The sequence below is a fragment of the Bos indicus genome, chromosome 18 (genome assembly GCF_029378745.1).
Source record: "Bos indicus isolate NIAB-ARS_2022 breed Sahiwal x Tharparkar chromosome 18, NIAB-ARS_B.indTharparkar_mat_pri_1.0, whole genome shotgun sequence".
In the NCBI taxonomy this organism is placed as follows: domain Eukaryota; kingdom Metazoa; phylum Chordata; class Mammalia; order Artiodactyla; family Bovidae; genus Bos; species Bos indicus.
In genome coordinates this window covers 2,756,362-2,784,165 of record NC_091777.1, presented here as the reverse complement: position 1 = coordinate 2,784,165, position 27,804 = coordinate 2,756,362, and the positions used below count along the sequence as shown (strand labels likewise).

The 27,804-nt window shown below is 45.3% G+C and overlaps 1 protein-coding gene across 4 annotated transcripts; it reads left to right on the top strand.

The window, feature by feature from the left end:
* MLKL (mixed lineage kinase domain like pseudokinase) lies at positions 1–26,996 on the top strand. Of its 4 annotated transcripts, none has more exons than XM_070770314.1 (11): positions 1–226; positions 4,300–4,765; positions 6,728–6,790; positions 7,891–8,086; positions 9,110–9,207; positions 10,245–10,401; positions 12,781–12,865; positions 16,128–16,279; positions 16,614–16,663; positions 16,896–17,036; positions 23,426–26,996. In XM_070770314.1, the coding sequence occupies exons 2-11, from the start codon at positions 4,312–4,314 to the stop codon at positions 23,455–23,457; spliced, it is 1,428 nt and encodes a 475-aa protein (XP_070626415.1). In that variant the 5' UTR covers positions 1–226; positions 4,300–4,311; the 3' UTR covers positions 23,458–26,996. The 4 variants fall into 4 exon arrangements, with proteins under 4 accessions (XP_070626415.1, XP_070626414.1, XP_019835758.1 ...); XM_070770313.1 differs by lacking the exon at positions 1–226 and adding an exon at positions 259–657; XM_019980199.2 differs by lacking the exon at positions 1–226 and adding an exon at positions 262–657 and having other exon boundaries at positions 10,266–10,401.
* The last annotated feature ends 808 nt before the right edge of the window (positions 26,997–27,804 follow it).

Genomic DNA, 27,804 nt, shown 5'->3' with positions numbered 1-27,804 from the left:
GCTGTGTGTCTCCCCTGGCTCTCTACCCGCCACACTCGGTATTTTCAGGCACCGAGAAGCAGACACGAGAACCTTCTCTCTAGTTCTGTTTTTTCTGCTCATCTAATCTTTCCCATACTGGGTGCTCGCTATACTAGTTTCCGGGACCTTATTCTTTCCTGAGTCCCCAGCCCCAAGCAGAGGACGTGGCACCAGGAGTACTCCATAAAGTTACTGAGAAATTTCGGTAAGGTTGGGGAGAGGTGGACAGGGCGGGGGAAGAAGACCAAGAGGAAGCGAGGGGCCTTCTGCCTGAACCACCTGGAAAGAGCTCTAGGAAACCAAGGCGCCTGAGCCGGGGGGGCGGCTGCAAGGTCCCTGTCACAGCTACAGGAGGCGCGTCAGACTCCCCGCCCGACAGGCTGACGGGGCCCGCGGGGAGGGCGGGGTGCAGGGCCGGCGAGCAGAAGGCCGCCGGACTTCCGAGGGGCACGCCCGCACCCCGCCGCTGGCGTCCGTTCCGGGCCTGCCGGCCGGCGGGACACAAGACGCGCGACCCGGCACCTCCCCGGGGTCCCCAGTCGCAGACTTCGTGTCGGGGGGCTGAACGTCCGAGAAGCCGACGGACCTTCCGGGAACCGCGCCCCGGACCGACTGGATGGCCTCGGGAAGGGCGGGGTGAGTCCGTCCGGCGGTCGTCCCGGCGCGCGCGGTGTCCGGGGCGCGCGGTGCCCGGGGCGCGCGGGCTGCAGGGCGCAGCCGGGATCCTGGGCGGTGAGGGGAGAGCCACAGGCCCGTTTCCCGGAACTCAGGACCAGGTTGGTTTCTTTTCCTCGGCCCCGAGGGTGCGGCCTCCCTCTCCCGCCGCTTCCTGCTGAGGAAGGCGCGGTGTAGGAGAGGGGACACGTGGGGGTCGCCGTGGAGGTGCCTCCTGAAGCCGGCCCACTGCCCTGCACAGCACCGCTGCGAGCAGTCAGTGCGGAAACTGCCGGGAGCTGATCCCACGTCTTAATGGTTAATGCCCCCTTCCTTTTCCAGAGCCCGTTTTAGGCATAAGAGGAATAACTCTGTGTTACAAGTCTCATCAGAAAAGGTTGCTTGGTGCCAGTTTTTGGAGGAGAGAGGGAAATGGCATCAGATTTTCATGGATTTATATTGTTACTAACCATTTTAAGATTTTTCACTTTTAAAATTAGTGACTTTTACCCCTCATTGTTTTCCTGCAAGAAACCTATGAACATATCTTTATTAGGGATGTTAGCAGTTTTACATATTATAAATAGCACCTCAGTGCGCATCCTTAGCATCCATCTATCTATACACATACGAGCTCCTTTACAGCACAAATTCCTAGAAATTCACATTGTTGAGTAAAAGTGTATATGTATTTATATTCCCTTTCATCCTTTTGATATCTTTATCCTATACTCAATAAGCCCTAAACAATTTTAGTTATTATAATTTTAATATCTGATAGATGGGCCCCTATTTTATTACAAAAATCCTGACTATTCCTACTAATTTCCTCTTTCAAATGAACTTTGAGGATCATTTAGTTTCAATACCAAAATGTACCATTGAGAGTTTTACTGGAACTACATTAAATTAGATTTATATTTGAAAAAGGATTGCCAGGTTTGTAATTTTTAATCTCCCCAGCCAAAATAAATAATAGTTCTCTCTATTTCTTGAGGATTTGTTTTCCATGGTTTTCTTCATACCACGTCATCACTTTTCCTGTGAAATGTATTCTTTTAAGTCGTTGTTTTGATGAGTTGGATATTTTCCCCATTATCATTTGACTAGTTATTGCTGAGATATGGCTTTTTTGAATAAGATAACTGGAGCTTGGAGCTATGAAGCTGAAATCCTCAAGTTTCCCTGAGCAACTGGGGGAACTGACAGAAGCATGACCACTGCTTCTGTCTCCAGTGGATCAGAGAAAGGCATAAAGTTCACTGCCCCCAGGAGTCCCCACAAATGACCCCGAATCTCTCTGCTTAGCAGCTAGGAATATCTGGGTAGCCTGAGACCCCTTGAGTCTTTTTTAGGCATGCCCTAACACTTTTCACTTTCATGCACTGGAGAAGGAAATGGCAACCCACTCCAGTGTTCTTGCCTGGAGAATCCCAGGGACGGGGGAGCCTGATGGGCTGCCATCTATGGGGTCGCACAGAGTCGGACATGACTGAAGCGACTTAGCAGCAGCAGCAACACCTGTTACTTCCCTTCCTAGATCAATATAACGCTAAGACAATAACAACAAAAAGTATCAATTAGTTGCTTACTTGGTTTCACTTCTACTAGTTTTTAAGCCAGATTTGGTTCCAGGCCAACTACTTTCTCCAAACTAGTACTACTACTCCTACCTGTTTCATTGAACTGTTGAGATTAGCTTTGTTTAAAACTGCTTTGGAAAGTGTTTCCGTGGCCCTGTACTTATTTAAATGCAACCTTCTCCCTAACTTAGTGTCTTCATCTACAAAATTAAGATAACGCTGTGACCTCCTGGTTCCGAATCACTAGCCTGCAGCAGGTGAATAGAGCGAGTCGTGGTCTTCGCTGTTAGCATCATTCATCATTCAACTGAACCCAGTTGCTTTCGGTTGCATGTACAGCAAATATGATTCAAACTGGCTTAAGCAATAGAGAAAGTTATTGGTTCTTGAAGCCCATAATTGAGTAATGGGATAGATCTCAAATCCACAAATGGATTGCTGTTGATTGTTACAGAAAATATGAAGGTAGTCCAAGTGGCACTAGTGGTAAGGAATCCGCCTGCCAAGAGGCGAGAGACTCAGGTTCCACCCCTGTGTTGGGAAGAGCCCCTGGAGTAGGAGATGGCAACCCACTCCTGTATTCTTGCCTGGAAAATCCCGTGGACAGAGAAGCCTGGTGGGCTACAGTCCCTGGGGCCTCAGAGTAGGACACAGCTGAGCACACACAGTGCATTAGGAGCAGAGAAGTGGAGACTGTGTAGGCAACACAAATGTCTCCCGCACCTCTGCTGAGCCTGGAAAGCTTCTTAGTCTTTACGCAAATGCCTCTGAGGGACCAGCACTTATAATAAGAAGTCTTACGGATGCATCGGCCAGTGGGGAGGCTGAAGCAGATTTACAGGGTGCTGAAAACACCCTAGAGAGGGATGAAGGTGTGGACCACGGAGGCAGGCATGCTCAAGCATTGGAAAAAGAGACAGAAAGAAAAGTTTGAGATTACAGAAGCTGGCTTCTATTACAGTCCTGAACATCCTCTGCTGGCTGTGGCCAAGGTTGTAAACTGAGGCTTCAAAGGCAATCTTTGGTTGGCAAACAAAATGTATTTGACCAACACAGTGTTGGACTGCATAGTTTTTAAAACATTTTTTGACTTGGTTGTGGGATTTTAAATTGAGAGATTAAATATAAAAATCCAGATTTCTGACTGCTCTTTAAAAACTAGAAGATCTTCTACCACTGGGCCCTTTATCCTTGAAGAGCAGCAGCTGTTGACTTTACTAGGTAATCCTTACCTTCTTTAGACAGGATCTGAGCGTTTCAACCCACTGTCCTGTGGTCAGCTCTATACTTTAGCAGGATATGCTTGTTAGAATAGGCTGACCTGCTTTAACAAATTGACCCCAAAATGTAATGATTCAAATGCAATAGCTGTTTATTCCGTGCTCACTTAGCAGTCCATGGCAGTCATTCCAGGTTTGTGAGCGGCTCTCCTCCAGGGATCCAGGATTCTACATTCTTGGGCTCCACCACACCCAGGGCTACATCCTCCTATACAACCAGCTGACAGTGTGTGGAGGAGACAAACCTGACTCAAACCCAAAGTAACACTTTATTGCTCATACCCCTTCTGTGAGAAATAGTCATATGGCCCCATCAAGCTGCAGGGAAGTCTGGGAGATGTAGTCCTAGCTGAGCCAATTTGTTGTTTATTCACTAAGTCATATCGGACTCTTTGTGACCCTGTGGACTGTAGCCCTCCAGGCTCCTCCATCCATGGGATTTTCCAGGCAATAATACTGAAGTGGTTGCCATTTTCCTCCTCCAGGGGATCTTCCTGACCCAGGGATCAAACCCACAGCTCCTGCCACATCTCCAGCATTGCAGGTAGATTCTTTACCGCTGAGCCACCAGGGAAGCCCCTGGCAAAGCCGGTACTTCCCAGCTAAAACTGGAAGGTTTTGGTGGACGCAAGCCATCTCTACCTTACATGAAAACAATAGGAAGACCTCTTCAACCATTTAAATCACAGACACCCTTGATGTTCCCTTATCCCAGTAGTAAATATGAAGGAGATTCCTGGAACTTAAACAGATTCCATCAGTTTCTTCCAGGTATGGATCAATTGAAGCAGATCATCTCCTTAGGCCAGCTTATCTACAACCAGTGTGAGGAGATGAAATACTGCCAGAAACAATGCCGACGTCTAGGGAACCGCGTCCAGAGCCTGCTGCAGCCTCTGCAAATGCTCCAGGACCACGGAGAGAGGAACCTGCCCCCCCAGATAACTGCCGCGCTGAGCCGTTTCCAGGATGCCCTAGAGGAAGCTAAGGAGCGGATAGACAAGTTCAGCAATAAGTCCAATATCCAGAAGTTTCTAACAGCAGGGCATGACAGCATAATCTTTGGTGGGGTGAATCAGAGGCTGAGCGATGTCTGGGAGGAGCTCTCTCTGCTGCTCCAGGTGGATCAGTGGAGGCATACTTCAAGCCTCAGCCTAGGAGTGTCCTGGCAACAGGAAGATCAACAGGATGCAGAGGAGGACAGGAAAGCTATCCAAGGACTGAGGGGTGAGGACTTTTTTCAGGTGGGGGGATGCACATACAGGTGTATTCGTCTCATTTTGGAAAATCAGGAAGGTTGAAGTGGTTTTGGCAGGTATCTGTTGACAAGACTCAGAATTCCAGACGTCTGAGTGGAGAGGGGTGCCCACCATGAGGCTGCAGCCAGAGTGTGGATGTATGATATGACTACATGGGAGTGAAGACTTGGGGCCAATAACTCAGTAGAGCCAGGGGCAAGAGGGGAAGTGTGAGTGCTGTCAGGAGACCACGTCAGAGGCTGTGCAGACATGGCAGTGGCTTGGGTCCAAGTGGCCGGGGCTGGACTGAGTGGAGGGCAGGACTCCAAGGGAATGAGATACGCGGTGGACTAAACAGGAAACAAGGGAAACAGATACAACTTTACACTTTTGCAGATCATGGTGATGTTAATTCCAGATCCTTCCCTCTTATTAGGGTTGTGGGTGGAGGGAGAGGAATTAGGGTAGAGTTTCGATGAACCGTCCAGGCACTGGAACTCAGAGGGATAACCGTTCTCACCCTTGGTGTGGAGGACGGTGCATCCCCAGTCAGGTCCGCAGGAGACTCTCCAGCATCACAAACCAGATATGGAAGAGACCTGTAGGCAAATGGTTTTTTGTTTGTTTGTTTTTTTGATGAGGAAAAGTGAGGCATTTTAATTCCCTCAACCAAACACCTACCACAAGAAAACTGGAGTCAGGAATTGGGTTGAAGTGATGTTGAAAGCATTGCAGCAGCTGATCCTGCCAAAGAGCAGGAGTGGTCCCTGGCCTTCCTCATCTTCAGCGTTCATTGGTCCACTTTCTGGTAGAAGGAGGCACCTCCGTGTCATCAACTTGGAGGAAAGGATATACTTCCTGCAATTGTGTGAAAACATTTGGACTTGGTAATACTTTCACATAGGACAAAATTCAAAAGGCACAAAAAGACCCAGCATGAGGTGGAAATCTGCCTCTCACCCTTGACAGCAAAGTTCCATTCCCAGACACATGCTCTCTTGCCAGTTTCTTGAATAGCCTTTGGGAGAGTCAAGTATATATTTTCTTTCTTGTTGTTGTACAATCAATAGCATACTAAGCACACTGTCCTCCTTCTTGTTTTTCTCATTAAATAAGCTCATTACATATTCTTGCATATAAATACCCTTAGAGTTGTCTAGTATCCTTGGTTTATAGGGACCAGATATATTCAAGGAGCTCTCTATTGATGGATATTTAAATTGTGTCCAGTTTTCCACTATTGTTAATAGTTCTACAGTGAGTCTTTTTGCATGTATTTCAGGATCTCCTTAGGGAAAATTCCTAGAAGTTGAGTTACTGGGTCTAATTGCTAGATCAAAGAGTATGGACATTTTAAAACTTTGATACAGTTTGGCAGATTAACTTCCACATAGGTTTTAGAAATATTACTGCTATGAACCATGTATGTGTTTGTCTGCTGAGATTTTCCTGGTTTGAGCACTGAAGGTCTTATATCCTCAGAGCTCCTCAGTCCTGAGAAAACTGGGATGGTTGGTCACCCTATCTAGTATATGATCAATTTTTAACATATTTCTGAATATATAAGTCAGGATAGATATGATTATACCATGGTTCAAAAAAAAAAAAAAAACCTCAGTGTCTTAGAGAAGGAAATGTCTTTTTCTCATTCAGAGAAAAGTCCAGGAGACTCTCTAAGGTAGCTGTCATCTTTCCAGGATGTTTCAGTATTGTGACACTTTCATGTTGACACAGACTTCCCTGCAAATTTCTTTCACTTCATTTCTTGGCCAAAGCAAGGCACACAGTCATGCATCAGGGCACTTCCTGTCTGCTTGGAAGTGGAGAGCCAGATATTCGTGACCAGTAATCATTTCTACTGTAATGAACACGAGAGATGAGAAAAGGGTATCTTGGTGTGCTTTCTCTGAGCATTTCTGTTTTTGAGTATTTGCTGCTGTTTTTCTTGCAGAGAAAGAAACTGTAAAAACTCTATTGATGCAACTGGAGGAAACCATCGAAGCCGTGAAGAACTGTGAGTTGCCGTGTGCCCTGCTGCCTCTGGCTGCCCCAAACTAGAAGTCATGAGTTTGTTAGGAACTTTGGGCTCCCCCGCCCCACCCTGGTCCATTTTCTGGGCTGGATAGCTGCAAGCAGCCCGCAGGTTTTGGGGATGTGTTCACGGCTGGCCTAGGCTTTTGTGCATGGGGTCGTGTTTGAAGGGGATTTCTTGACCAGCAAGATATCTTCCAGCACCTGTTAAAGTGCTGACAACTTCCTCTCTCTCTCTCTTTTTTTTCTCCCCTTGTGGCTTGTGGGATCTTAGTTCCCTGACCAGGAATTGAACCCGTGCCTCCTGCAGTAGCAGCTCAGAATCATAACCACGGGACTTCCAGGGAAGTCCCCTGATGACTTCCTCTAGATAGCATCAAAGCTTCAATTCATTTGCTGAATTTCCAAGAAGAAATTCAAAATCTGATACATGTATATGTATGACTGAGTCCCTTTGCTGTACCGGTGAAACTGTCGCAACATTGTTTGTTAATCAGCTATACCCAAATACGAAGTTAAAAGTTTTTAAAAATTAAAAAGAAATTCAAATCAAATTAAAAACGCTTATCCATTCTACACATCTGTGAGTCTCTGCTTTATGCTAGAGCCTGTGTGTAGAGGAAACTAAGATACAGAGAAAGGCCTTCTGAGAGTTCCCAGCCATGGCATGGAGTAAGGGAGAGGAGAGACACACAACAGCAGTGGGGTTCCTGAGCTTAAACTCTGTGTCTACCTATTAGAATTGAACTCACTAGACAAGATGCCAAACGCTCAGGCGCCAAGCTGTTGTGCAGTAGGAGGAGATGAGAGAGATGGATAGACATGGGGTGCAGGCTGGAGACAGGCTGGATCCGAAGAAGAGGAGAAAGAAGTACACAAGATGTTTCTGTTACCACTGGCTGTGTCTCTACCAGTCACTCAGAGGCACGGGGACCTCTCTCCTGGAAGGAGGCAATCAGAAGCTCCAGGCAGACCCAGCTTTGGTTCACTAGCGGGGGCTTCCCCCTCAAGCGTTGCTAAGATGCCTCTTCCCTCATAACACACCCTCCTCAGCTGTTCACTCTTTATTACCTTCTCTCCTAGGGATGAGGTCAGATTCACAGAAACCCAAGAAGGGGTTCCCACAAGATCAAATCAAGGAGATTAAGAAGGAAGAGCTTCCAGAAGCCGATTGGATCCTACTAAAGGAAAATGAATCCAGCACACTTTATGAAGGAAAATACCACGAATCTCCAGTGGCCATAAAAGTATTCAACAACTCCCAGGCCAAAGACATTGGGTAAGTTGTTTTGTACGGTTCTCTCCCCTAGTTACTTCCTGTCTGTAACTCAAGGAGAGGGGCAGACTGTCTCCATATTCTGATATGGGGGAACTCAGACCCCAGAGGGTTAAATATTTGCTCTCTGTTATTAAGGAACACAGTTTAGACTTAAAGGTACGTCTTCCAAAGTCAATTCTAGAAACGTCTCTTGTTTATTCATGTATTTAGATATTTTTAAAGGCAGGTTCCCTTTCATTGCTGTTTCTTGGGTTCCCATCCCTTTCACAGACGATAAAATATTTTGTTTGTATGTGTTCTTGCAAAATGTTCGCTGTTATCATATATGTGCGTTTTAAATGTTCACAGACGACAGTGCGTCACGTCTGCCGCCTGCTTCCTTACCATTCTCACTCAGCGTCGTGAAACTTACACTGTGCTTGTGGTCCTTTGCTTCTGGCTGCTATCCATGGTGGAAATCCACAGTTTGCCTCTTTTTCCAATGATGGAACACAACCTGCTTCTAACTTTTGCCCATCAAAAATAATGCTGCCATAGGTATCCCTTATGGCCCTGTATGGGAATTTCTTGGGGCTGTATTGCCAGGAGAGGAACTGATGGATCATAGGGTATGCATATATTAAGTTGACTAAGAATTACCAGGTGACTCTTTAGAACAGGTTGTATATGCCTTATCCTCACCCCTGGGAGATGCTGATGATCCCTCAAGTGAAAGTGAAGTCGTTCAGTCGTGTCCAACTCTTTGTGACCCCATGGACTGTAGCCTACCAGGCTCCTCTGTCCATGGGATTCTCCAGGCAAGAATACTGGAGTGGGTTGCCATATCCTTCTCCAGGGGATCTTCCTGACCCAGGGATTGAACCTGGGTCTCCAACTTTGCAGGCAGTCACTTGACCATCTGAGCCACCAAGGAATGGCCGATGATCCCTCAAGCCCCATGCATATACAGACGGTCACTACACTGAATGTTTTCTGAAGGACCTCCCCAACCTGAAATCCTATTTTCCCTTTTTATTCTCATAGAGTAGTGAGGCATACTTTCAATAACGAAATCAGAACCATGAAGAAATTTGATTCCCCCAACATCCTGCGCATGTTTGGGATTTGCATTGATGAAACAGGTAAGAGGTGCCTCTAGGACTGGGTATGCTGTGGTCTGTCTTATATCTTTGTGCGTTACTGCGTTGTTTTACTACAACAGCTCAAAGGGTGGCATCTGCATGGTGCTTTTATTATTGACATTTATTTTTTCGCATCTCACGATGCAGGTTCCCATCTTCTTTCAAGTGAAGAGGCTTGAAGTTGGCTTCAGCCTGAGGGCTGGTTTGCACTAATGCAACCACATCTCTTCCTGCTGATTCACTGGGAACCAAGGAGATGCTTGTTCAGATGCTGACCTGGGTGATGAGTGTATTTTGTTGCAATAAAACATTGCAAAGCTGACTGACCCAAACAAGGAATCTAACCTTGATCATTAGTGTCGAGTGAATCTAAAAGCTAAATTAACCTGCCCTTTTACCAAGAACTTCATTTGTCAGGTTCAGTTTCTTTTTTGTTTTTTATTTTTTTAATGTGGCTGCATTTCCTCTCACAATGTGGCTTCTCCTGCTGGTTATGTTTTGCTGCTTTTGCCTACAGAGAGGGCAGAGCAGCTCCCTTCTTATCCCCTCTGGAAGTTTCTGCACAGGCTCAGGTGACTTGACTTTGGAGCACAGAATCCCAGGCTAAAGGGAAACCTCTAGTAATATTTATCTTCCGGGGTGACAGCCCCGGTGACTGACTCACTCTGTGTACATCAGTTCTTGCCTGTCTCATGGCCCTGCCCTGAGGCCTCAGCTTCCTGTCTGAGCTCCCCTACTCAACATATTTATTCAACTTCCCGTGAGCACTGTCTGGACAAAGCAGGCCCCGCCCTCCTGGGTTGTAGTGTTGAGTCGGGGAGTCAGTTACTCAAGTAACTAGGGGAAGTGTAGAGTTCTGACATGCCAAATGCCACAGAGAAGAGGCATGGGGACTCTGTGGGTATTGGACTCATTCAGGGAGTCAAACCATGTGAGATGGAGATGGAGAAACACAGCAGAGCTTCGTCTGTCTCTTGGAGAGAGGGTGGGATGGGCTACAGTAAGCAGGACCTCTGAGCACGGATGGATCTTCACAGCGATCGGCTCTTTTCCATCAGTGACGCCCCCTCAGTTATCCATCGTCATGGAGTACTGTGAGCTCGGAACCCTGAGGGAGCTGCTGGATCGGGAAAAGGACCTCACCCTGGCCAAGCGCATCATCCTGGCCGTGGAGGCAGCCAGAGGCTTGTACAGGTACCAGCGTGGGGAGAGGGCGCCCAGAGGGAGAGGATGAGTCTGCCTTCCTTTCTGCTTGACCCAGAGAGAAGCAGAGAAGAGGCTGGAAGCCTCCTTGAGCAAATCACCACGTTTAGCAAATAAAAATACAAGAGGTCCAGTTAAACTTGAATTTCAGATAAGCAATAAACAATTTTAGTACAATGTATGTTCCAAATATGACACCAGATATACTTTTACTGAAATTTCAGATATACAGAGTTCCATATAAACCCTACACTTTTTTAGTACTTTCTTTTTTTTTAAGTATTGATTTTTCAAAATTCAAAATCATCTGGATGTCCTATATTTTATCCACCAGCTCTGCCTACTCTCACATATACTCTATGGTTCCTTTAGCCCAAGGGCCCCCAAAAGTCAGTCACTAACAGACCACATACGTAGTTATTACCGTATTCACATTAATGCCATTATTTATTTAATATTTTTCTTTCGATTAGCTCACTTTGTAAAAAAAAATATTAATAATAAGTTAGGAAAAAACGGGGGACATTTTCTATTACTACCATAAATTGGAGACCAGAATCACTTAGCACAAATAGGTGACCACAAATAAAACCAAAATAAAGTTATTAAATTCTGGTTAAATGTTGCCGCCTAGCAAAAGATCTACAATTCAGACCAGCATTATCTTTTCACAGAGGAGATGTTAGCAGATTTAGAGAAGTGTCAAAGACATCCAGCACCAAACAGAGACTTTCTTCTTGACATAATCAGAAAGATTGGAATTAAAAGAAGAATACCTTTCTTAATGTATCACCTTGCATGCCACTTATCCCATACTTTGGGAAATACTTCCTTACTCTTTCTTGGAAATCGTACAGTTTATCCTTCTCAACTTCGTACACTAGTGGGTTTTGCGAGAAGGATTTGGACTGTAGGGGACACTGTTAGTGCCTATCCAGAGGACCGCTGACCCTCCTTACCTGATCTGCACTCTCATCCACCGTTCAGCATATGTGCTGCTAACAGCTCCTCACCGCCATCTGTAGAGGAACATTCATGGGTGCTAGAGCCTCTAGGCCCTGAGAGCTGAAAATGCCCGGGAACTTTACAGCCCCTGTCCCTGACCCTGTCTCTCTCCTCCCCTCCCTCACTCCAACCCATAGTCACTGAACAACCAGTGTGGGTACAGAAGTCCAGCTCCTTTGCTTCATGCAGAACAAACCCTGAGGGGTAGTTATTCTCCAGAGGTCCCCATGGGATTAGGCTGAGCCTGGAACTTCACCTGAAGTCACGCCCTTGCTTGATTTCTCCTCCTTCTCTGCCCTGCTTCCACAGGTCCCTCACTGGTTTCCTGGGACTATCTTCTCATTTAAAATTTCACTAATTTATCTTTGGCTGCTCTGGGCCTTCATCGCTTCACGGGCATTCTCTGGTGGTGCACAGCGGGGGCCATTCTCCAGTTGTGAAGCCCAGACTTCTCACTGTGGTAGTTTCTCTCATTGCAGACCTCAGGCTTCAGTAGTTGTGGCATGAGGGCTTAATTGCTGGAAATACCTTCCTAATCAGTCACTTGTACAGTCCATGCTCATGATCTGCTTCTGGGAGAACCCAATCTGAGGCTGACTCTATGATAGAAGCCCAAAATGGGAGGCAGGAGCTCCGTTCATCCAAAGAACTTAGGCAGGTTCTTTACCACTAGTGCCACTTGGGAAGTCCCCACCACTTACTGAGTTTGTGGAAACCCCAGCTTTCCATTCTGTTTCAAGCAGAAGGGTCCTAGGTATGGCCCAACCATCCAGCCACGCCTCAGCCCTTTCTTTGCTCAGCACTTCCCATGCAGAGCCCCACAGAAGCGTGCAGCACACAGTTGTCAGATCTCACCTCTGCATCCTGGTTCTCCCACTAACCCGTGGATACCTACCCAGGAAGAAGGCTTGGTACTAACCAACCTCATTATCCTGGTAGTGACTGTCATGCCTTTCAATAAAGTCTGTGCAGGGGCTTCCCTGGTGGCTCAGTGGTAGAGAATCCACCTGCCAATGCAGGAGACATGGGTTCGATCCCTGGTCCAGGAAGATTCCACATGCTGCAGAGCTACTGAGCCTCGGTTCTAGACCCTGGGAGCCGCCAGTACTGAGCTCACATGCCGCAACTACTGAAGCCCGCACGTGTCTGGAGCCTGCGCTCCGCAGCGAGAGAGCCACTGCAGTGAGAAGCCTAAAACTAGAGAGGAGCACTGCACCTAGAGAGTGGCCTCCGCTCTCCGCCACTAGAGAAAAGCCCATACAGCAACAGAGACCCTGCGCAGCCAAAAATAAAATAAAAGGGTTATTTAAAAAAAAAAAAGTCTGTGCAAAGGTCACTAACGTACCCTGCCTTTGGTCACGTTAGGCTGCACCATTCGGAAACACCCTCAGAACTCCACAGGAACATCAGTAGCACGAGCTTCCTGGTGACGAAAGACTACAACGTGAAGGTGAGCGTGGCCTTCCGGGCACCCTCTGAGTTTGACCTATATGACTGTTTGGTGCTGGGAGAGGCGTGCGTGTTTCCCTGAAAGCCTGTGCCTGATTGTTTCTCTGCCTTCACCGTGGAACTGAACTCAGCGCTTCCTATGCCTGGACAGCGCCCCACACGCCCTGCACTGGACAGACTCAGTCCTCCCTGCCCTTCTGATCCCTGTCTCCCCCACTGTCCACCCACCAGGGGCGGGCTAAGAGTCGTCTCCTCTTAGATGCCTGGACACCACTTCTGTGTCCCTGCAACACCCACGAGGGCGTCTTCTTAGGTCCAAGGAGGCATCCAGACTCACAGACTGGCCGTGGCCCACACTTGGCACCTAGAGGCAATCAGAAGGGTATCATGCAGAAAACACAGCATGCCACCTCAGTTCAGTTCAGTCGCTCAGTTGTGTCCGACTCTTTGCAACCCCATGAATCGCAGCGTGCCAGGCCTCCCTGTCCATCACCAACTCCCAGAGTTCACCCAGACTCATGTCCATCGAGTCAATGATGCCATCCAGCCATCTCATCCTCTGTCGTCCCCTTCTCCTCCTACCCCCAATCCCTCCCAGCATCAGAGTCTTTTCCAATGAGTCAACTCTTCACATGAGGTAGCCAAAGTATTAGAGTTTCAGCTTTAGCATCATTCCTTCCAAAGAACACCGAAGACTGGTCTCCTTTAGAATGGACTGGTTAGATCTCCTTGCAGTCCAAGGGACTCTCCAGAGTCTTTTCCAAGACTGCAGTTCAAAACATCAATCCTTCGGCACTCAGCTTTCTTCACAGTCCAACTCTCACATCCATACATGACCTCTGGAAAAACCATAGCCTTGACTAGACGGACCTTTGTTGGCAAAGTAATGTCTCTGCTTTTCAATATGCTGTCTAGGTTGGTCATAACTTTCCTTGGCAGCATCAAATCCTTCCATCCAGTGGGAGCCCCCACAATCCTCCAGGAGATATTCTCCTTGCCCTCAGCCCAAGTGCGAGAGAAAGAGGCTCGTCTCTGTGGGTGCAGGAGAAGCTTAGAAGCCTCATGACTCACAGGAGTCAATATTCTTTTTTTTTAACTGGAGGAGTTTGTGTGTGTGTGTGGTATCACTGTGTTTTTTATTTATTTATGGCTGCACTGGGTCTTCGTTGTTTTGCAAGAGCTTTCTCTAGTTGCAGCGAGTGACGGCTTCTCATTGCAGAGGCTTCCTTGTGGAGCACAGGCCCCAGGCACTCGAGCTCCAGTAGTTGCAGCCTGCGGGCTCTAGGTACGGGCCTCAGTAGTTGTGGCTCAAGGGCTTAGTTGTCCTGTAGCATGTGGGATCCTCCTGGACCGGGCATCAAACTTGTGTCCCCTGCATTCTTATCCACTGTGGATTCTGATGCACTGGGCCATCAGGGAAGTCCTCGATATTCTTTTATAGCAACTCCGCAGGCATGCCTTCCAGTGTCCCCGAAAGGGGCAGGCCAGGTGTGAGTCACCACATAGCCCAGCACCCCTGTAGTTCTTCACAGTCCCCACCGCCCCGACCTCTCGTCCATAAATGACTTACTGGTCACTGGTCGTTTATTAATCAACAGCAATATATATTACTTAGGAGCATAAGTAACAGTCTGCTTTTGTCAGGTTCGAGGGGAATAGAACTAAAAAGTTCACTGACATTCAGATTGTCCTGTAGATGAGGAAAGGGTTTTGTTAACCCCATGTCCACAGTTCCCAAATGCTAAAAGAATATATTCTTTGTCATCTATAGATAGCTTTCTCTGAATAACAAGAGACAGGTCTCTTCTGCCCTTCAGATGTCTTTCCCCACCACTCAGTTCAATTTAGTTCAGTCGCTCAATCATATCCAACTCTTTGCAACCCCATGGACTGTAGCACGCCAGGCTTCCCTGTCCATCACCAACTCCTGGGGCTTGCTCAAACTGATGTCCATCGAGTCGGTGATGCCATCCAACCATCTCATCCTCTGTCATCTCCTCCTGCCTTCAATCTTTCCCAGCATCAGGGTCTTTTCCAATGAATCAGTTTTTTGCATCAGGTGGTCAAAGTATTGGAGCTTCAGCTTCAGCATCAGTCCTTCCGATGAATATTCAGGACTGATTTCCTTTAGGATGGACTGGTTGGATCTCCCCACCATTGGTGTAATATAAGTAAGTGTTCCCAAAGCATGGTGTCTATACCACTCTCCTGGTGCTCATCACGTGTGACTGTAACATGTGCTATTCAGCTTCTCACCCCTGGTGGTTAGTGTGGAGCCAGATGTCAGAGGATGTCAGCGCTCCCTGAACTTGTGAATAAGAGGGAGGAGCCACATAAGCATCTAATTCTTGCCCCTAGCTTTGGCTCCCTAGCTGCATTTGGCACAGACAGCCCTCTGCACACAAATGGTGCTAATGACAGATGTACACGGAGCAAGAACACCCTCTCCCATGACTTGTTCTGTGCCTTCTTTAAGAGCATGGCATTGGCCATATAGGGTCAGATACAACAGAGAGGATCCCCCGTGTTGCTGGAGGTTTTTTGTTTCTTTGTTTTTGTTTTGTCTGCCTCCAAGAGAAAACGAGCCATCGGTAGTTCCAGGCACCCCTCTCCATCCTAACACAGTGGAGTTGAGTTATCAACTGAGGAAGCCTTGTGCATATCTAATGTAGTAATATTAGAATAACTACAACATGCCAAGTCTTATGCAGCAGAGCAACTAAGCTGTGAGCCACAACTGCTGAAGCCCGCGAGCTGCAGCTCCTAAAGCCCATTCACCTGGAGCCTGTGCTCCTGACAAGAGAAGCCACCACGGTGAGAAGCCCGAAACTGGAAAGTAGTCCCCCCGCCCCCCCGCTATTAGAGAGTAGCACCGCAACTAGAGAATAGCCCCCACTCTTTGCAACTAGAGAAAGTCCACACGCGGCAACAAAGACCCAGCACAGCCAAAAATCAATCAATTAATTAAAAAAAAAAAATACCAAGTTTTACAGGTGCTTGACAACCATCATTTCAAATAATCCTCACTGTCTCATTTTTACAGAGAAGAAACCTCTTTGTGTTTCTCTTGGTCAATGCACCATAATAGATCGAACCCAGAATGCAGCCAGGAGAGTAGCCACATGGCCAGGAGACCTCACTGGAAACATCCTAAAGGAAAAAGACCATCCCCTGACAGTCACGTGTAGCACCAGTCCCTGCCCTCTACTTCCCACCCAAGATCGTGCCATTTCTTTCTGCCTCTGAGTCACCTCTCTCTCTAGCTTGCAGGATTTGAGTTGAGCAAAACACAGACTTCCATCAGCCGACAAACTAGAGGAAAAGCAGCAGAGAGGGTCAGTTCTGCCGCATACATCTCACCCCAGAGGTTGGAAAATGTGTATAATAAATACGACATAAAAGCTGAAATATACAGGTATGTCTATGTTCTCATGCCAGTTCTCAGATGAACCTGACAAGAAAGTCCAAGTCAAATGCCGTTAGGGAGGAGCATCCCTGGAATGTAATTGATGGTAATGGGAAAGTTCACTGTGGGGAGTTCCTGGTGGGTTAGTGGTCAGGATTCAGCACTCCCACTTCATGGCCTGGGTTTAATCCCTGGTTGGGGAAACTGAGATCCTACAAGCTACACAGTGCGAAAAAAAAAAAAGAAAAGAAAAGAAAATTCTCTATGTTTTCTGGAAATGGCTACAGGGGCATGGAAAAAAGGAAACTTGTTATCATTGTTCATTTTCTTGCTTCTCTTTTAGCTTTGGAATTGTCCTCTGGGAGATCGCCACTGGGAAGAGCCCATTTGAAGGTAAGCACTGTGAAAGCTGACTTAGAAGGTAGACTAGAGTTAAACATCAATGCTGTCCTGGACGCTTTCTTCTTCAATGTGGGCACTGCCTGCGCTGGTCAGTGGGGTCACTGGAAGCTCCTATGTCTCCAGTTCTCAGAGTCCCTAGGTCTGATGCCAGCCGGCAGCATCCAGAGGGATGTGTGGGTGCAGAACAATCTTTAAGCCTCCCGTCATATCATTTCCACTCCAGGTTGTGATTCCAAGAAGATCTACCAGCTGGTGGCTGAGTCCCGGCACCGGGAGCCAGTGGGTGAAGATTGCCCTTCAGAGTTGCAGGAGATCATTGATGATTGCCGTGCCTACGAACCCTCCAGGAGGCCCTCTGTTAAAGGTAGGGCTCTTTCTGGTCTAAAGAGCATGGACCACACGTGTTACTTAACATTTGTGAAAGGTTTTCTTTGTGTATCACAACCAGGGGTGGTTTTGCCCTTCAGGGGACACTGACAATGTCTTAAGACATTTTTGGCTGTTACAGCTCAGGGGAGGTGGGGTGGCGTGGACATATCCACCAGTATCTGGTGGACAGAAGCTACTCAACATCCTAGGATGCACAGAACAACCCCTACAACAAATATTATCCGGCCCAGATTATCAGTAGCACTGGAGTTCAGAAACCCTGCCCGAAGGGCATTGTCTAGTCTAAAGTGGGTTGGGAAGGCAGATTATTCCAGCCTATACACTTTCTGTAGCTCAGAGGAGTAGTATATTGGGCATCTACTGACCTGGGGAGTTCATCTTTCAGTGTCATATTAGTGCCATTGTAGTTCACTGATTCCTAAAATGTTGACGTTCACTCTTGCCATCTCCTGTTTGACCACTTTCAATTTACCTTGATTCGTGGACCTAACATTCCAGGTTCCTATGTGCAGGGGTTAATAGTCAGCCACCTGTTGCTCTGGCTAAGCCATGAGAAAATCACCATGGGAAAAGAATAAAAGCAAAATATAGCAATACAGCGTAACACAAATGAAAGTACATTGGGTTGATCAGTTGGGTCATCATACCCTGCTAAGCTAAGGAAAAATATAGAGTGGACCTTGGAATGCCTGGTCAGTGCCAGTTCAGAACGCTGCCTGTGCACACACTAAGATGTTTTCCCAAGGCACATGCAGGTCTATGACCTCCAGCTAGGTGAGAGCCCTGGTACAAGAAAATAACAAAGATAGTTTAAAGTAATCAGTAAAGTGGGACACGTGACCGGGGACCCAGGAGGCTGACTTCATTGTAGCACAACAGGTACTTTCTGCTTGCCAAGACACTCAGTAAAAGTGGTGTGGCTCCAAGGAACAGGGCTCTTGACCCAAGAGGTCTTGGTCCCCCAGCCCCATCTTTAAAACTTTAATTCTGTCTCTAGTTTCTTTTTCCCAAACTGTGCGTCAGCCACTTTCGAGCCCTGCCTGCTGTGCTGGCCACAACGCCCATGCCATATTGTTCTTCACAGCATAGGACTTTTACTTCCATCGCCAGTCACATCCACAACTGGGTGTTGTTTTTGCTTTGGCTCCATCTCTTCCTTCTTTCTGGAGTTATTTCTCCACTGATCTCCAGCAGCATATTGGGCACCTACTGACCTGGGGAGTTCATCTTTCAGTGTCCTATCTTTTTGCCTTTTCATACAGTTCATGGGGTTCTCAAGGCAAGAATACTGAAGTGGTTTGCCATTCCCTTCTCCAGTGGACCACATTTTGTCCGAACTCTCCACCATGACCCATCTGTCTTGGATGGCCCTACATGGCATGGCTTATAGTTTCATTGAGTCAGAATGATCTCTGTTTGTTTCCAAGGCAAACCATTCAATACCACAGAATGCCAAGACTGTGCCCCAACCCGTAATGCTGAAGAAGCGGAAGTTGAACGGTTCTATGAAGATCTACAAGACCTTCTAGAACTGACACCCAAAAAAGATGTCCTTTTCATCATAGGAGACTGGAATGCAGAAGTTGGAAATCAAGAAACACCTGGAGTAACAGGCAAATTTGGCCTTGGAGTACAGAATGAAGCAGGGCAAAGGCTAATAGAGTTTTGCCAAGAGAATGCACTGGTTATAGCAAATACCCTCTTCCAACTACACAAGAGAAGACTCTACACATGGACATCACCAAATGGTCAATACCAAAATCGGATTAATTATATTCTTTGCAGCCAAAGATGGAGAAGCTCTATACAGTCAGCAAAAACAAGACTAGGATCTGACTGTGGCTCAGATCATGAACTCCTTATTGCCAAATTCAGACTTAAATTGAGGAAAGTAGGGAAAACCACTAGACCATACAGGTATGACATAAATTAAATACCTTACAGTTAAACAGTGGAAGTGACAAATAGATTCAAGGGATTAGATCTGATAGAGTGCCTAAAGAACTATGGATGGAGGTTCGTGATATTGTACAGGAGGCAGTGATTAAGACCATCCCCAAGAAAAAAGAAATGCAAAAAGGCAAAATGGCTGTCTGAGGAGGCCTTACAAATAGCTGTGAAAAGAAGAGAAGCAAAAGGCAAAGGATAAAAGGAAAGATATACCCATTTAAATGCAGAGTTCCAAAGAATAGCAAGGGGAGATATGAAAGCCTTCCTCAGTGATCAATGCAAAGAAATAGAGGAAAACAATAGAATGGGAAAGACTAGAAATCTCTTCAAGAAAATTAGAGATACCAAGGGAACATTTCATGCAAAGATGGGCTCGATAAAGGACAGAAATGGTATGGACCTAACAGAAGCAGAATGTATTAAGAAGACATAGCAAGAATTCACAGAAGAACTGTACAAAAAAGATCTTCATGACCCAGATAACCATGATGGTGTGATCACTGACCTAGAGCCAGACATCCTGGAATGTGAAGTCAAGTGGGCCTTAGGAAGCATCACTACAAACAAAGCTAGTGGAGGTGATGGAATTCCAGTTGAGCTATTTCAAATCCTAAAAGATGATGTTATGAAAGTGCTGTACTCAATATGTCAGCAAATGTGGAAAACTCATCAGTGGCCATAGGCCTGGAAAAGGTCAGTTTTCATTCCAATCCCAAAGAAAGGCAATGCCAAAGAATGCTCAAACTACCGCACAATTGCACTCATCTCACACGCTAGTAAAGTAATGCTCAAAATTCTCCAAGCCAGGCTTCAACAGTACGTGAACCATGAACTTTCAGATGTTCAAGCTGGTTTTAGAAAAGGCAGAGGAACCAGAGATCAAATTTTCAACATCCGTTGGATCATCGAAAAAGCAAGAGAGTTCCAGAAAAACATCTACTTCTGCTTTATTGATTACGCCAAAGCTTTTGACTGGGTGGATCACAACAAACTGTGGAAAATTCTTTAAAAAATGGGAATACCAGACCACCTTATGTACCTCCTGAGAAATCTGTATGCAGGTCAAAAACTTAGAACTGGACATGGAACAACAAACTGGTTCCAAATCGAGAAAGGAGTACGTCAAGGCTGTATATTGTCACCCTACTTATTTAACTTATATGCAGAATACATCATGTGAAATGCCAGACTGGATGAAGCACAAACTGGAATCAAGATTGCTGGGAGAAATATCAATAACCTCAGATACGGAGATCACACAACCCTTATGGCAGAAAGTAAAGAACTAAAGAGCCTTTTATTGAAAGGGAAAGAGGAGAGTGAAAAAGTTGGCTTAAAACTCAACATTAAGAAAACTAAGATCATGGCATCTGGTCCCATCACTTCATGGAAAATAGATGGGGAAACAGTGGCTGACTTTATTTTTGGGGGCTCCAAAATCACTGCAGATGGCGACTGCAGCCATGAAATTAAAAGACACTCCTTGCTCCTTGGAAGAAAACTAAAAGCAGAGACATTACTTTGCTGACAAAGGTCTGTCTAGTCAAAGCTGTGGTTTTCCAGTAGTCAGGTACAGATGTGAGAGTTGGACCATAAAGAAAGCTGAGTGCCAAAGAACTGATGCTTTTGAACTGTGATGTTGGATAAGACTCTTGAAAGTCCCTTGGACTGCAAGGAGATCCAACCAGTCAATCCTAAAGGAAATCAGGCCTGAGTGTTCATGGGAAGGACTGATGCTGAAGCTCCAATTCTTTGGCCACCTGATGTGAAGAACTGACTCATTGGAAAAGACCCTGATGCTGGGAAAGATTGAAGGCAGGAGAAGGGGACGACAGGGGATGAGATGGTTGGATGACATCACCAACTCGATGGACATGAGTTTGAGTAAGCTCCGGGGAGTTTGTGATGGACAGGGAAGCCTGGTGTGCTGCAGTAATGGGGTCGCAAAGATTCGGACAGGACCGAGCGAATGAACTGAGACTTCCTCTCCCTTCCTTCCTTTTCTTTTATCAACACCCTGGGGTAATTTCCTCTACTGAGACTTTTATTTCACCATGTTATCAGCTGCTCCTCTGTAGTTTCCCTACACCATCTCCTTCAGTGGGAATGTTTCCCTCCCCTACTCTAGATCCAGATCTCTCAGGCTTTCCACAAAGCTCCAGATACAAGAGAACATGATTCACATGCAGTGTATCTAGATACTGGGGAAGTGTTTCCACTGAAGTTGCTACAGTATTCAAGGAAACAAAATCATGTTTTTCCTATCTTTATTGTGATATGTATCACAGTACAGCAATGATTAAATATATATGTGCATTTTTTTAAGTCGAAGATAAAGAATATCACATATCCACTCCTAGTTAAAGACTTGAACATTACCACTAACTCAGAAAGGGACCTCCGCATCCCTTGCTTTTACATTCCTCTCCCCTCTTCCAGGAGGAGCCACTATCCTAACTTTCTGGTAAAGGTTTGTCTATGGTTTTATAACAAAGGTACACTAAATTATGGGTTTTCCTGTGGCTCAGCGGTAAAAAATCTGCCTGCAGTGCAGGAGCCCCAGGAGATGCAGGTTTGATCCCTGGGTTGGGAAGATCCCCTGTAGGAGGAAGTGGCAACCCACTCCTGTATTCTTGCCTGGAAATTCCCATGGACACAGGAGCCTGGTTGGCTATATTCCATAGGGTCACAAAGAGTCAGACACAACTGAAGCAGCTTAGCACAAATGTATAAGGACTTTTTGTAAGTGATATCATGCTATATTCTACCACAACTTTCTTCAGTTGATCAGTTAGTATAAAGAAATGTTTTGAAATTCATCCATGCTAATGTGATGGTTTAAACTCATTCTTTTCCACTGCTGTATAGTAGGCCACTTAGGTAACCATGCACGTTACTTACCCCTTCCTCTATCTACGGATATTTTAATCGTCCTTTTAGGAACCTAACCCGTAAACATTCTTGTGCATGTATCCTGAGGCACACAGGTGAGAATATCCTGAGTTAGAGACCTGGGGGTGGAGGGCATTGGTAAATGAAGATTAAATGCCTGAGAGAGAAACTAAAGAGATAGGTGTCCAGGCTTCGGGGGCAGTCCCCCCAAGGATGGCGCCACTATTTACAGAAGTCTCTGGCCTGTTCATTGGTGGTCCATTGGGAATCACTCTAACAGTCATGTTAGAGAGGGTATCTCATCCCTCCCCTTCCTTTGCCCCCATCCCTACCTTTTGGAATGAAAATCCATTTTGCCGAAAGTTTTACTTTTCTTTTTAGTTCAAAAGATTCATTAACAAAAGAAACCACTCGTTACACACACAATAAACAATTTCAATATTTAATAGAGGATTGACTGATTTCATTTCAATATATAGTCATTAAAAGAAGAGAAAAACAACAGAGAAAAGTAACAGCACATACATCACCAAATTAGGCCAAACAACCTCCAGACTTCAGAAGTGCTGGGAAGTCCCTCGTTAACAGCAATCTGGAGTCCCAGTTGGGAAGAGGTCCCTGGCAGTGTGTCTACCCTACGGGTGAGACTTCAAATTGCAGTTTGGGGAGCTCCTGCTTATAATCCCAGGCTGCCCACTGATGTGAGCATCGGTCTGCCTGCAAAAATGCAGTGATGGTTTTTCTTGAACTTTTACAATGTTGTTTGTTTCACTTCGTGAGTCACAAGATTTTCTGAAACCCTAGGGAGCAGGCCAGACCTCCAAGGGCTCAAGGAAATCCAAGACCCATTCCCTCTCTGATCTAAAGTGCCGCTTGGCTTCCTGGTAACAATTGGTGTGTTTGCAAGCAGGCACGTGGTCCAGGCAGGGTCAGAAGTCAGTCTGCGGCCCGCTCTCCTGCTTCTGAAGCCTGAACAAGACTACTTCCATTTTAATTTCCCTAACAAAATCAAAACTTTGGCCTAGCTTCTACCTGAAACTTTCTCTTTGCCCTCATAGCACAGAAGAGCAGACTCAATGGTGCTTCCTGAAGAATTATCCTTCAGGGTGGATGAGAAGCTGACAGTATTTTCTACAAGTACCTTCTTCTCCTTCAAATTCTCCTTTGTCTTCTTCCTCTTCTTTCCAGGCTTCCTTAAACCCAGGTCCTCCTGGTATTAGAGAATCTAATACCTGAGACTAATTCACACTAAGATGTGAGCTTACATCTCCCACAAGGTAGTTGTATTTTAAAAGTTGTCCAAGTAAAATTACAAAAATAAAATAAAAATAAACTAGCAGAAGTTGTCCAAGTGAGAGGGAACATCGCATTCCAAAGGCGTGAAGGCTGATGGTGTTTTAGACTCCAGCCAGACCAAGGGGAGTGCAGTTGCTACACTGTTTTGTAATATGGAAATATCTTTGTTTCTAACGTGACTGTCAGTTCCTGAGCTTGTCTAACTTTCTGTTCATTCATTCACAGAAATCTTGAAGAGACTGTCTTCCTTTTATTAAGCCAAGTGTTGAAACTGAAACTGTGTCCCTGAACAAGGAGCTGGAAGAACATGAGCTGGGCATCTTTTTCTTTCAAATCCTTCAGCATGGATTTATTTATGGATACAGGGGAGCAGCACTTCTCTGTTACAAATAGAAAACAACTCCAGTAATCCATCCCACTCCCAATGATACTGTCAAAAATACACCTTTGATAATAACTCTGATAGTTTTATAAAAATGTGTCTCTCTTTGGATCCAAACCTCTTGGCATTGTGACTTAGCAGCCCCTCCCATCAGGAAGTTGAATCTAGGGCTTCCCTGGTGGGCTCGATAGTAAAGAATCCACCTGCCAATGCAGGAGACATGGGTTTGATCCCTAGCCTGGGAAGATCCCCACATACCACAGAACAACTAAGCCTGTGCACCACAACTATTGAGCCTGTGCTCTAGAGCCTGGGAGCCGCAACTACTGAGCCCAACCGCTAAAGCCCACGCACCCTAGAGGCTGTGCTTTGCAACAAGAGAAGCCACTGCAATGAGAAGCCCGCTCACTGCAACGAAGAGTAGCCTCCACTCATTGCAACTAGAGGAAAGACCTGCACAGCAATGAAGACCCATCACAGCTAAAAATTAAAAAATAAACAACTTTTTAAAAAAAAAAAGAAGTAGAATCTACATCCCCACCACTTGAACCTGGGCTGGTGCTGTAACTGGCTTTGGCCAATAGAATGTTGAAGTGATCGTGTTTTGGTTCTAAGCCCAGGCTTCGAGAGGCCTTACAAACTTCCACCCTGTCTCTTGGAGCCCTCCTCCACCGGGAGCAAGCTGCGCAAGGGTGCTGGAGAAGGAGAGGTTACATGGACCCGTCATACTAGACCAGCCAGGCCAGCAGCTGTCACAGGGATGAATCCAGCTGAGACCAGAAGAACCACACAGCAAAAGCAGCCCGGACGGCCCATTTACAAAACCATGAGCTAAATAAATGGCTGTGGTCTTAAGCCACTAAGTTGCGGGGTGAACTGTGACAGCAGTAAACAGCTGGGCAAACATTGATCCTTCCTCTTTCCCACTGAACTAAGTACAGAATCTCCCTTTGGATCCCCAAGGCCTTTATCTCTGACACCAACCTCATCTCCATTATCTGGTCCCAGAGTGCTCCCGAGAGAGACTGCAAACTCTAATACCTGTGAGGTCTGCTGCTGCTGCTAAGTCACTTCAGTCGTGTCCGACTCTGTGCGACCCCATAGACGGCAGCCCACCAGGCCCCTACGTCCATGGGATTCTCCAGGCAAGAACACTGGAGTGGGTTGCCATTTCCTTCTCCAATGCATAACGTTAAAAGTGAAAGTGAAGTCGCTCAGTCGTGTCTGACTCCTAGCGACCCCATGGACTGCAGCCCACCAGGCCCCTCCGTCCATGGGATTTTCCAGGCAAGAGTCCTGGAGTGGGGTGCCATTGCCTTCTCCCTGTGAGGTCTAGTGGGAGCCTAAGAAGTGAGTTGAGCGTGGAGAGACTTCAGGGAACAGGTGAAGTTTGTGAAGAAAGGGCAGCCTCTGCTCAGCTGCAGCCTATTTTTATCATATAGGAACAGGACCCCAGTGTTTCCAGAGCCATCCACTTTGTCACATTTTTGGTAAACTGTCCATCTTTTTAAAGATTGGCACTTCATTAAAAATTATTTTTATGCTGTATAGGACAAACTAAATATATTAGCCTAAGAGTTATCAGAAACCCATGTCTCCTGGATGTGACCTGTTTGTTCTGAATTTTTTTACACCTTTGCTCTGGGTAAGGTGACCTCTACTTGTCACTGCTTTTCTTTCCGCCGGAACTCATCCCAAATCATTCAACAACAACGTGCTGGGCATTGTTCCAATCACTGAGGAGACAACAATAGGCAGGGGCAGGGAGAGGGGTCAGTTGGGAGCTTGGGATGAACATACACTTCTATATATAAGACAGATAACCAACAAGGACCTACTCGATAGCACAGGGAACTCTATTCAATATTCTGTGATAGCCTATATGAGAAAAGAATCTCAAAAACGAGGAATATATTTACATGTGTAAGTGAATCACTCTGCTATACACCAGAAACTAACACAACTATAATTCCATAAAATGAAATTTTTTAAAAAATAGGCAAAATAAATTTGAGCTTATAATCTGGGGGATAAATCTCTGGGGAATAAAATTGTGGTTCATTTCTATTCCTTTTAATCTTTTATTTATTCTTGATGTTTTTAAACCTAGAACATTTTTAAGTTAAAAAAGAAGAATCAACAAGGACAGGTTGCACACTGAAAATGAGGCTTTTCTTGAGCTAATCATAGGGTAGTACTATTTTCATCTTTGAAGTCTTTTGTTCCCTGTAGCTGTAGGGGCTACAGCATAAGTTCTCCCTTATAGGTTATACATGCTCTGGCAGACCCCCATGCAGAGGCGATTCACTTGGAAAGTATTAGTAATAAAGCTTAATCTTCAGGGACCCCTGACTCACACAAGACATCTTCCAAAGCCCTATACCTAGTGTTTTCCTCAACATTTATAAATATAAAAATTTTCAAATACTCAGAAATGTCAGTAGAGTTATGCTGTGAACATCTGAATAGTCACCACCTACATTCTACACCTAACAATTCACCATATTTTATCATATACTTATCAGTTCAGCCATTCTTCTTCCTACTGGTGATCCATCCTTATTTTTTATGCATTTAGAAGAAAATTTCAAACATCAACACAATTCATCACTAAACATTTCAGCATTTATATTATTAACTGCAGTTCAATATTTGTTTACAGGGTGGTGGCGTTTGTTTGTTTGTTTGATGGGGGAAGGTAATGTGTCCATGTTGTGAAATACACAAATCCTAAATATACCATTTGATGAGTTTAACAAATTCATACACATGACTGATCCAGACCCCATCAAGATGACAAACATTACCATCATGCCCCCAAATCCTATTATGTGCGCACAGTCAAGCCCCCTCTTCACTCCTGCCCCGCAATTCTGATTTAAATGGTATTTTTGAGGTATAATTTTCCCACAGTGGGTTACACGTTTAACATGTGTGATTTGATGTTTTGACGTATATAATGCACCACCACAATCAAGATAATGAACATGTGCATCAGTTCCCAAAGCTTCTTCATGCTCCTTTATAATCACTCCCTCCCACCACCCCACCACCCCCATTTCCCTAGGCAACCACTGACCTGCTTTCTATCATTACTGATTAGTTTGTGTTTTAAAATTTTTATGTAAATGTAATCATATGATATATGATAAGTTTGCCTTCTTTCAGTATAACTATTTTGAGATTCATCCATATAATCACATGTATCCTTAATTTATTCCTTTTTTCTAGCTGAAAAATAGTTGAAAACTATGGCAATGTATGAGTGTAACCATTTATTTATCCTTTGATCTGCTGATGAACATTTGAGTTGTTTATAATTTTTGGCTATAACAGATAAAGATGCTATGGATTTTTATGTACAAGTCTGTTTGCATATATGTTATTAAAAATGTTTTTTAACTTTTTATCTTATATTGGAGTATAGATGAATAACAACGTTGTGATAGTTTCAGGTGGTATATACTTTTATTTCTCTTGGATAAACATCTAAAAACGAACAGCTAGATCATATGGTAGGTGTACATTCAACTTTTTAAGAAACTGTCCAACTGTTTTCGAGGATGGTAGAGCTATTTTCCACTCCACGAGTAGCGTATAGAGCTCCTCTATATTCTTGTCAACATTTGGTACAGTCAACCTTTTTAATTTCGGTGATCCTAATAAGTATATAATGAGTGCTATGTCATTGAGCCTTTAGTTTGCATTTCCTAATGACTAATGATGTTGATCATCCTTTCATTTATTGATCATGCTTTCATTTAAGTTGCCATCTGTGTGTATCTTCTTTGGTGATACTTCTGTTCAAATCTTTTGCTCATAGGTTGTTTTGCTTTACCAATTATCATGTTTTGAGACTTCTCTATATACAGTATTCTGGATACAAGCCTTTTATCAGCTAAATGATTTGCAAATATTTTCGTCTTTTTGGGGGGCGGGGGGTGGATCGCCACAAGGCATGCAGGATCTTGGGGTTGAAACTTTGCCTCCTGCAGTAGAAGAACAGAGTGTTAACCACTGGCCACCAGGGAAGTTCTGCAAGTACTTTCTACCAGGATTCAGTTCACCTTAATGACATCCTTTGAAGAGCATACTTTTTTAATTTTGAAGTCCAGCTTGTCAGGTTTTGTTTTCGTGAGTCATGCTTTAGGAGTTATCCAATCTTTGCCTAACCCAAGGTCATAAAGATTTTCTCCTGCTTTCTTCTGTACATTTTATAGTT

Bases quoted from the DNA above. Each gene is read 5' to 3' on its own strand.
- MLKL (XM_070770314.1), top strand. From the start codon at position 4,312: ATGGATCAATTGAAGCAGATCATCTCCTTAGGCCAGCTTATCTACAAC. The intron at 8,087-9,109 runs GTAAGTTGTTTT...TTATTCTCATAG, and splicing joins TCCCAGGCCAAAGACATTGG to AGTAGTGAGGCATACTTTCA. The intron at 16,664-16,895 runs GTAAGCACTGTG...TTTCCACTCCAG, and splicing joins TGGGAAGAGCCCATTTGAAG to GTTGTGATTCCAAGAAGATC.